This window comes from Triticum urartu, chromosome 7A (assembly GCF_056163025.1).
Source record: "Triticum urartu cultivar PI428250 chromosome 7A, HENAU_Tu73, whole genome shotgun sequence".
In the NCBI taxonomy this organism is placed as follows: Eukaryota; Viridiplantae; Streptophyta; class Magnoliopsida; order Poales; family Poaceae; genus Triticum; species Triticum urartu.
The window spans coordinates 249480835-249492281 of record NC_141879.1 but is presented as its reverse complement, the minus strand read 5'-3'; the positions used below and the strand labels follow the sequence as shown (position 1 = coordinate 249492281).

The window sequence follows — 11447 nt, the reverse complement described above, 5'->3', positions numbered from 1 at the left end:
AATTTTTTTGAAATTGCATGCTACATTTCCCAACAAAAAATTCTCGAAAATGTTTCGCTGCATTTGGACTCCGTTTGGTATTGATTTTCTGTGAAGTAAAAACAAGCAAAAAACAACAACTAGCACTGGGCACTATGTCAATAGGTTAGTCCCAAAAAATGATATAAAGTTGCTATAAAATGATTGTAAAACATCCAAGAATGATAATATGACAGCATGGAACAATAAAAAATTATAGATATGTTGGAGACATATCAAATCCCTTGGAAATTAATCAATGTATAAAACTGATCGAATGATCTCTGCTCTTTTCAAATTTTAACACGACACTCCTTTGGTCACATGCATGTTCACTACAGAAAAAGTTGACCTGCCTTAGAGTGGCGGTGGTGGTGCGGGATGTGTGTGTCTGTGGGTGTGGGGGGCGGTCCAGCCGTACACCATGAATCGTGAGCCTCCGTGTGGGATTGATCATTTTGTGAGTCATATATGCCACATCAAAGTCGTGAATTGGTTATTTAAAACATTACACAACCCTTTCATACATACATATGTTCGGGCCACATGCATGCATTAATTGGTGGTCCTCTCGGACACTCCCTCGTGCGGTTATCAGCGATGTACCCATTCGTTAGCCCACAAAGGTTTCCAATTTCCACCGACAACGAGAGGCATTTGACCAAATTAAAGGTGGACTCATCTTGGCATGTGTGTTACGATGCGGATCATGGTGAGATTCCATATCAAAGTTCGGGCACGTGCGTACACATGATTCCCTCCCACCGGCTCGAAGTGAGGGGGCTACGCGTCGTGAACCTCCGTGTAGTGCGTTTCCAGTTTGTGAAGCATGTGCCGCATCAAATTTGCTTTTTTAGACCTTAGCCATTTTCAATCTTCATCTTTATTTAGGCAACTGGACGGGGTAAGAAAGTTATAACCAATCATTTGTTTCATAAGCACATGGATGTTCTCAGTTCTCATGACATTCAATTGAAGATAATAACGCTGGAACGATATGTAGCCAACCATGCAAACACTAGATTTGTCAGTTTCTTCCTGCTGAATGCGAGGTTACTATTGTCTATTAGGCTTAAGTTTATAAGCAGCATGGCTTTGACGGATGGGTATGTCGAAGAGCAAAAAAATGAGTTGCAGGTGGACAAAAGGGCTTCTGAATGTTCCGGGCTTCTATTTACAACATCTTGTGGTCATGATCTAGTAAATTTTATGACCCAGAATATTCATTTTCTGGACCTGACCGATCCATTTGATTGTGACTGCTGAAAACAGTGCTGGAGTTAGATGTTGTCGCCCATTTCAATCTGGATTTTGTCTAAACGTGATGAACAATTAATCCTTGTGCTTTTGTACCATTTGTAAGCTTGAGTTAGATGTTGTTGCCCTTTTACTCCGTTATGACTGTCATTTTTTCTTTGAAACAAGGAAAATGGCTTGCCATTTCCTTAATTAAGAGAGAAATATTGTAACAAGTCCCAAGGAAATAACATCACTCTCGCCGGCTGCTTGAGCTCATTGTGAATTATAGAACCCAAGTACTTAGCACCTGCCAGCACCCACAAACTAATTTTGAGCTAGCACACCAAATAGGCTATAATTCTTCAAAAGAAAGGTTGCATGGCTGTGACGGATTTGGATTCTAACATTTGGGACCCACGAGGAAAAAGCCTATCCAAGGAGGTGTTGACTTACCCTCATTGCACAAAATGACACATGTTGTCTCTTCATGCCTTGATTTATTTTAGAGAGGCAGCATGCAACTATAGGAGTGTCGTCCTAAAAATTATGAAATTATTCAGTGTTCGTTTTGCTTTTGTATACATTATTTGAGTTTTCTAGGCATTTTGGTACACACTTTGGTGTGTGCAAAGGTCATATGTGTACTAGCCACCTATGTAATTGGATGTTCAATTTGCTTATGGAATCAAGTCCTTATAAGTTATAAGTACATATATTGTTGTTCGTCGAAGGGTCTCTGATTGTAGTGTCGCGTTAGCACCATCCTGCGGTAGTGAAGTACTTGTTATTTTGTGTGTAGGTATTGCTAATGAGTTGTGTGATTCTCCTACTAGATTGATAACCTTGGTTTCCAACTGAGGGAAATAGTTATTTCTACTGTACTGCATCATCCCCTCCTCTTCGGGGAAATCCCAACGCAGTTCACAAGTAGTAGCTACGAAATATTTTGATGATTTTTCTCGACCCGGAGAGACCCTAGAAATGTTCGGGAGAAGACCAGAAGAGCCACAAGGGAGCGACAAGCCCGCACGGCGTGCCCAGGGGGCACCCCCATGCTTGTGGGCCCCTCGTGGTACCTCTTGATCTAATTCTGCCTCTACAAATTCTCAAATATTTCCAATATACTAGAGACCCACCCGAAACACTTTTTTCGCCGCCGCAAGTCTCTATTCTTCCGTGATCCCATCTAGAGGCCTTTTCAGTACTTTGTCGAATCGATCACAGAGGGCTTCTACATCAACCTTGCTGCCCTACTGATGATGTGTGATTAGTTTACCACAGACCCACGGGTCCATAGCTAGTAGCTAGATGGTTTCTTCTCTCTCTTTGATCTTCTACCATGTTCTCCTCGATCTTCTTGGAGTTCTTCCTGATGTAATTCTCTTTTGAGGTGTGTTTGTTGGGATCCTATGAATTTTTGGTTTATGATCTGAATATTCATGAGAAATATTTGAGTCTTGTCTAAACTTATTTATACATTAGTGGTATAGCTTTGTATTTCTCTCCGATCTATCCGTTTGGTTTGACCAAGTATATTGATTTATCTTGCAATGGGAGAGGTGCTTTGTAATGGGCTCGATCTTGCGGTGCTCCATCCTACTGACAGAAAGGGAAAGGACACATATTTGTATTGTTGCCATTAAGGATAAAAATATGGGGTTTATTCATATTGACTGGATTTACTTTGTCTACATCATGTTATCTTCCTTCTTGCGTTACTCTGTTTTTATTACCCTAGATGCATTCTGGATAGCGGTCGATGGGTGGAGTAACAGTAGTAGATGCATGCGGGAGTCGGTCTACTTGTCTCAGACATGATGCCTGTATACATGATCATTGCCTTGAATATCGTCATAACTATGCACTTTTCTATCAATTGCCCAACAGTAATTTGTTTACCCACCGTATGCTTTGTGTTCGAGAGGGGAGCCTCTAGTGAAAACTATGGCCCCGGGTCTACTTTTATCATGTATGAAGTCCAAAAATACCTTGCTGCAATTTTATTTCTTTTATTTTGTTTAGTATTTTATTTTATCTATTTACCACTACGAGATTTGATCCTTGCAAATAACCGCCAAGGGGATTGACAACCCTCTTGATCGAGTTGGGTGCAAGTATTTGCTTTTGCATGTGCAGGTGCTGCTAACGAGGTTTTGAGTGGTTCTCCTACTGGACTGATAACCTTGTTCTTAATTGAGGGAAATACTTATCTCTACTATATTACATCATCCTCTCCTCTTCGAGAAAATCCCAACGCAGCTCACAAGTAATAGCCCCCAAGTAGCATTCGTAGAACGTAATAAAGTTAGCGATATGGAAGAAGCTCGTGGGATTCATGTGATGGAGTTGGCATCCAAAAAAGAAGAGAAAACCTCTCACGAAGGAGTGCAGGGGCAAAGAAAACCTCTTTGGTTGGCAGCTTCCTTCTTCGCTGCCCGAGGCGACCCGTGCGTCAAGCGCACTGCTCATTGAGGCTTAGCGCCCTTCACCTTGTATCTTGAATGCCTACATCTCTTTTCTATGGATTACAACTTTAAAGCAGTCTTTTGGAACGTTCGTGGCCTCAACTCCGGCGCCAAGCGAACGGCTGTTCGCAGCGTGATCACCGCTGCCGCCCCATCCATCGTTTGTGTGCAAGAAACTAAGCTAGCGACCATCACCAGTTCCATTGTGCTTGACACGCTTGGTCCACTCTTTGAGGATTACTTTTTCCTCCCCGCCAACGGCACCCGTGGGGGCATCTTGCTTGCCTGGCGACGATCGGACCTCTCCCTCTCGAACCCTCTCGTTGGCACGCACCATGTCACGGCACTCGTCACCCCCAGGCTAGCGATGGCCACTGGTGGATCACCGGGGTCTACGGACCACAGGACGACGGGGCCAAGCTCGAGTTCCTGGTCAAGCTGCACGACGTGCGTGAATCCCGCATAGGTCCGTGGCTCATTGGTGGTGACTTCAACATGATCCTCTCGGCGGCCGAGAAGAGCAATGATAATCTCAACCACCGCATCATGAGCAGGTTTCGATGATTTATTGCCGATGAGGAGCTTCGTGACTTATACATGCACGGCCGCCGTTATACGTGGTCTAATGAGCGCGACAACCCGACCCTAGTCCGCAACGACCGCATCCTATGCACCTCTGGATGGGAGTCTGCTCACCCACACTGCCTCCTGCAGTGCCTCTCCTCGGCAGCATCGGACCACTGCCCGCTCCTAGTCGACTGTGTGGCGCGGCCACCCGGGGCTAGACGCTTCCACTTCGAGAGATTCTGGCCAAAGCTTCCGGGCTTCCATGACGTGGTTTCTGAGGCGTGGACTTCCGCTGTGCCTGACGCCGATCCTTTCCGGAGGATCGTGACACGTCTCAAGGCTACGGCGAGACAACTGCAGCGATGGAGTACACGCACGATTGGTAACGTTTCCCTACAGCTCAAGATTGCGCGGGAGCTCATCGCACTCCTAGACGCGGCGCAAGACTACAGACCACTCTCCCACCTCGAGACCTGGCTGCGACGGAGGCTCAAGGCTTCGAACCTGGGCCTCGCCTCCCTTGAGAGATCGAACGCGCGGCAGCGGGTGCGCCTTTCCTGGCTACGGAGTGACGACGCTGCGCTATCTTACTACAAAATCCATGCGGCCCACCGTAAGCAGCGCAACCTCATGACGAGCCTCCAAGTGGGCCCCAACACTGTCACCGATCACGACGCCATGGTTGACGCCGCCTTCGACCACTTCTCTGAGGTGCTTAGTACCGCTTCCGAGCGAGATATCACGCTCGATCTCCATGCTCTTCAAGTCCCGCAGTTCGACCTGCTTGTGCTTGATGAGCCCTTCACTGATGACGAGATTTGGGACGCCATCAAAAGCCTGCCGGCCGGCAAGACGCCCGGCCCCGATGGCTTCACTTCCGAGTTCCTTGTGGCTTGTTGGGACACGATCAAACATGACTTTCGTGAGGCTTTCGACAAGCTATACTCCATGAACGGCCGCAGCTTTCAAAAGCTCAACGAGGCTTTGCTCACTTTGCTCCCGAAGCGTGCGGACGCGAGATCACTTTATGACTACCGACCGATTAGTCTCATCCACATTTTGGCCAAGCTTGTCGCGAAGTTGCTCTCTCTTCGGCTGGCTCCCCACCTACGGTCCATGAGTTCTACAAATCAGAGTGATTTCATCGGAGGACGGTGCATCCACGACAACTTCATGCTCGTGCAGCAAACGGCCCGTCTCCTACATGACCTCAAGGCGCCACATATGCTCCTCAAGCTCGATATCCCGCGGCTTTCGACAGCGTGTCCTGGCCTTTTCTCCTCCAGGTCTTGATGCACCTTGGCTTCGGGGCACGCTGGCGCGAGTGGATTTCTATCCTTCTCTCCATGGCCTCGACGAGGGTGCTCATCAACGGTCACCCAGGCCCCTCGATTGATCATGCCCATGGCCTTAGGCAGGGTGATCCGGTATCCCACATGCTTTTCACGATCGTGATCGATGTCCTCAATACTATGCTGCTACGGGCTGTGGACGCCGGCCTCCTGCACCGCCTCACCACCCGGCACGTGGCATCCAGCATATCTCTCTACGCGGACGACGTCGTCGTTTTTTGTCATCCGGACAGTCATGACATCGCTGCCGTGCGCACCCTACTCCAAGTCTTCGGGAGGGCTTCTGGGTTGCACACGAACTTCAACAAATGCTCAGCAACCCCGATCCATTGCACTAACCAGCACATTGCCACGATCACCTCCGAGATGCAGTGCCCTGTGTCCCATTTCCCCATCACCTACCTCGGGCTGCCTCTCGCTATCCGCAAGACTTGCTCGACGAGTCTGGAGCCAATCATCGACAAGCTCGGCCGCAAGCTATCCACCTGGCGAGCCTCCATGCTTTCTCAAGGCGATCGCCTTGCCCTTGTGCGGCACGTCCTCTGCGCCATCCCCACGCATTTCCTCACGGCCATCGCCTTCAACAAAACGGCCATCAAGAAGGTGAATCGGATCATCCGCGGATTCCTTTGGGCGGGCCACAAGGAGGCCAATGTCGCGTCAACTGGCAGCGGGTGTCCCGCCCCATCTCCCTCGGCGGCCTTGGCATACGCGACATCTACCGCACGGGCCTGTCCCTGCGCGTCCTCTGGCTATGGCTCCAGCGCACAGACCCCTCATGACCTTGGAGCCACCTTCCTATCCCCCACGACGCCGACGCACATGCCATCTTCCGCGCTTCCACAAGCTGGCAGCTTGGCTCAGGCGACACTTGTCGCTTTTGGACTGACCACCGGATCAACGGCAAGTCCGTGGCTGAGATCACCCCTCTCGTCTACACTCTCGTCCCGCGCCGCCTTCGCAAGGACCGCAGCATGCGCGACGGCCTTCACCTGCGTTCTTGGGTCCAAGACATACGAGGCGCTCTTGGCCCGGCGGCCATGGTGCAATACGTCGACCTCTGGCGCCTGGTGCGGCACACACCGCTTTCCTCCACGCCGGACGTGCTCTCCTGGCGTTGGACTGCTTCCGCCTCTTACTCGGTGAGCTCCTGCTACAAGGCACTCTTCTTTGGTGCTTGCGAAGATCCCCACTGGCGACTCACCTGGTGTCCATGGGCGCCTCTCCGCGTCAGATTCTTCCTTTGGCTTGCCATGCAAGACCGCTGCTGGACCGCGGAGCGACTTGCCCGCCACGGCTTGCCACACGAGGACGCGTGTGCTCTTTGTGATCAGGAGCTCGAGTCCATGCACCACCTCCTCGTGACCTGTTCGTTCTCACGGCAGGTTTGGCACGAGGTTCTCGGCTGGGCTCGCATGGCCGTCGATCTTCCATCTGCGGACACACCTTTCCAAACTTGGTGGGCTTCCTGCATCGAGTGCTCGCCGGCCCCTGTGCAAAAGGGCCTCTCCTCCCTCATCATACTCACGGCATGGTGGCTCTGGAAACACCGCAACGCGTGCATCTTCGACCGAGCCACTCCCTCCATCACCCTCGTCTCCGGCACCATTAAGGATAGGCGCGCCTATGGGCAAAGGCAGGCGCCAAAGGGCTGCTTAACATCATCCCCGGCGAGTAGCTACTAGGTTAGACTTTAGGGCTGAGCAGACCCTTGGTTCCAAGTCTGCTCCAACGCTCGTGCACCATGCCGCCGGCGTTCATGGCCTTGTAAGCGTTGTAATCCCATGCCACATTCTCCTTCTATCAATACAAAGATACGCAGCTTGCGTATTCGCGAAAAAAATGTGTGAACTTGATAATGCAAGCTACCTTCGGGTTGTTTGGGTAACGAGTATTTTTTTAAGCAAGGATAACAAGTATTTAAGAGAGTTTGTTTTTCTTGGACTCGTTTAGCAGCACAATAAACTAAATTTCTGTTTAATTTTGTCTAGCTACGTCGAGTCTGAAACCGGTTCTCGTAATATACAGAAATCAAGTTTACAAAAAACGATTACTAAACATTTTTGTATAAACTTGTTTATTTTGTCCATGGCAACCTTGTTGCTACTTCTTGAGACAAGGACTTTTCTATGCACGCCCAGCTGACCTAAACATTTTTTGAGAGACAAACAAGATTATATAGAAGCATGTTTCTAACCGAACTATTAGTAAAACTTGTTTTCTATAAAAGCTTCTTAAAACAAGTTTTTTTCTTCTAAAATTGGTTGTTATTACTCACTATGCAAACAGCGGCTTAGTTTACTGACAAAGCATGTCTAGAAAAGAATTGGCAATAAGAAAAAAGCCACGCTTAGCAATGGAGAAAAGATCTGTATCAAGTTATTACCGCCGGCCCAAACGTTTCCCCGTAAACTACGTTACTGCCAATTCAGCTTACTCCTAGCCCATGATATTCCGCTCTATTTTTGTTTGAAGATATTTTAGAGAAATGGTAGAGTATGAGATTAGTTTAGTTCTAGTTAGTTAGTCCTTTTAGAGATTTTCTTTGAAGTTTGGAAAAACGATGCAGATGTTATGGATAGATCACCATTGCGAATTTGTGTATATTACATCTTTAATACTACATCCGTCTCAAATTACTTGTCTTAAAATTTTCTAGATATGGATGTATCTAGACACGTTGTAGTGTTAGATACATCCGTATCTAGACAAATCTAAGACAAATAATTTGATACAAAGTAATATGATTGAAAAATACAAGATTATGCTAGAAGTTTCAGAAAATGGAAACCATGTTTCAATGATTAAGTGAACTTATTGCTTGATATTTATAATTGTATTTAAATCCATTACATTTTCGTAACATATGCAGACGACGCCCTATAATTTGCATGTACCTTCATAGTAGCCATCACATTACATTTGATTCGACCAGGTTTGTGAGTGGCCGTTTGGTGGTTACCACGTTAAAATCTTGGCGTTGACTGACTGTATGGGTGGATCTTTGGATCATGGCCAAGCTTCCGTTGCCACGCCAATATTTTGGTCGTGTAGTTCAGATTCGACACCCACGCGGGCAGGATGCGGGCGGCCGATTCCTTCGCCAAAATTTTGGCTCGCCCTGATTTGGCGTGGCCATCCTGGGCGTCATCCAAACAGCCCCTGGCTGCTCAATCCTAATCTTAATAATTGTACCTAAGCATTATTAGGACCTTATATTTAATCAATCATATCTGATAGATCTTTGTAGTTGTACATAAACATCAATAGATAATTGCTCTGGTGGACTCTAATTACCAAACAGCTCATATTGCATCTAGAGTCAATTTACAGTGCATCTGGACGATATGGACCGTCCGTCGGAGCGAAATCGACGGTCCAGATCCGATGCAATACACTGATGTCACGTGTATTATATCAGACCCCGAGGGGCATTTTCGGGAGAAAAAATATTTCGAACTGATCTGTTTTTCCCTCCCAAATATTTCGAGGGTATTCTCGGTATGAATTTGAGGGCTATTTTCGGTTCGATATTTATCCCGTTCGCTAGGGTTTATGCCTCGCCACCGCTACGGGTTTGATCCTCGCCGGCAGGATCTAGCCGCTCGTCGCGGCCCCTCCCTCCCTCGTCGCAGACAGGATCTAGCCGCGCGTCGCGGCCCTTCCCTTCCTCCACCCCAATTCCCTCGCGATCTCGCACCGCATTTTCAATGAACACGAGAGGAGGCCAACTGCCCTCCCTGCAGCGGCCGCCGGCGAAGAGTCGGCGCCATCCCACCTCCCAGTTCTCCATGCGGGTGCCTCTAGCCACAAGGTTATAGGCAACCTCTTTCCCACACCCCAATTGGTTGTTTGCGTCCTCTACATATCATTTCTCAGCCATGGCTGCAGCTTCTATCTGGCCATGCATCTCGTCCGATGGCAAGGTGGTTGGGTATGGATCATCTTCTGCGGGACTAGATGAAGCCGGCCGCCAGCCTCGACGGCCAACCCCATTCGTCCACCCCCGACTGCTTGATCTATGAATGTTTAATCGTTGCATTCAACATGTATTCTTTCAATTTGGCTGATAGGTGAGATTTGGAGATCAATGGAGATGATAAGCTATTAATTTTGGAATGTACTATAAACAATTCATAGATTATGTTGCTCAATATTTATGATGCTCGCTTCTTCTTGTGCAATTGCTGGACTAGGATCAACAGACTTGGCATGTGCTTTATATGAAAAATTAGATTCACATGGGATATCCACCTTTTCAAGATTGCGGTTAAGTCTTATTATGATGTTTTAGCCTTGTTAAAGGGAGAGTAATGGTCCTCGCAAAAAGCAGAGAGAAAGGAATGAGCATTCGATTCTTCCATATGTTGCATTTCATTCTTCCGTGTTTAGTTATGTCCAACATTTGTTACATGCACACACTTGACAAGGTTAGTACAAGTAGTAATTTTTCCTCTGTTTTGCAGGGCTATGACAGAACATGCTATGTGATTCCCTGAGGCAGGATGGATGTACCATGTCCACACCACTGTGCTCCTGTAGGTGATCGCTTCAATTCAGCGTTGCAGCACCTGGAGAGGCCCCCTATGGTACGTGCTTTTACTCTTGTTATCCTATGCTCTATTTTTTGGCTTTGCGGCCTTCCTACGAGACATAGCTGGAATTGCGTGTTGAATCAGGCAGTATTTTTGACTTCTGTTGTGAGGCTATGCTCATGCTTTAATAAATTTTTCTCTCGTATGAAAATAGACATATCATAATCCATTATTCTTCTAGGGTTGCCCCAGGCACCATTATTGTCACATGGTAGTAAAAAGCAAATATAGATTTCTACGAGATCCCGTAGAGACCAAATTTATTTCAAGCAAAATATAGTAACCAATATTATTGAAGTTTTACAACTTGACTCATGTGCAATGGACTAATAGCACGGCTAGGAAACCTTCTTCGGGACTAAAACCCAACCACACCTTACTCTATCGCTTTATGGCCAAGTGTACACTCCACATGTAAGAATGAACCACAATGCTGGACTAACTGCTTGCATCCTCGTCGTCTTAACTGCAGCTGCATCCGATTGCCTAGCATGGTACTACCTGAACCTAGTCCCGTATTTCATTTTGTTGTAGGGTGAATCGACAAGCACAACAGGTAGCTCTCTTCTGAATTTGTCGATGTAGGCCTGCATGCGAGGATATGTTAGTATCGTTCCATATGTTTCAGAAAATGACAAAAATTGAGGTGTTACTTTACATACTTCATCATATTGCAACCTTAGTTTTACTCCCATAAATAATTCGATGTTCTTCAGCATGTACAGTGCACTACAAGAACTACAACATTTTATGTTGTTAGATCAGCATTTCAGATATTAACAATGTAAAACAAAAACAAAAGCTAATATTGTTGACTGACGCCTCATCGGATTTTGGCACATTAATATTCCGTACTGGCCATTGCGTCACGTTAATGTCTTCCCATGCATTGCTTTCAATCCCATTGACTCGCATCTCTGCTCTCAGATGTGCTTCCATCCCACATACCTGCAATCCCAATGGGGTGAGAAGTTGCCTATGACTAATACTTACATACGATGTTAAATCCTTTCTTATAGTTAAATATGTTGAAATTCTCACCACGTTATTTACATCTTTGGGTATCATACAGTGGAAAAGTGAATCAAGAACCTGAATCTCCTTCCTTATGGGGTTTACGACCACAAGGAACCAGTGGGTGTATAAACTTTTCGTAGGTAGGAAAGCCTGGAGTGCATAGATAATTAGATCAACGTGCATAGTAATAAAAA

At 46.9% G+C, this 11447-nt stretch overlaps 1 protein-coding gene across 1 annotated transcript; it reads left to right on the top strand.

Annotated features, from left to right (window-relative positions):
• Positions 1 to 4319: 4319 nt before the first annotated feature.
• LOC147959202 (uncharacterized) lies at positions 4320 to 5582 on the top strand. Its single transcript, XM_087532550.1, has one exon. The coding sequence runs from the start codon at positions 4320 to 4322 to the stop codon at positions 5580 to 5582; it is 1263 nt and encodes a 420-aa protein (XP_087388676.1).
• Positions 5583 to 11447: the final 5865 nt, after the last annotated feature.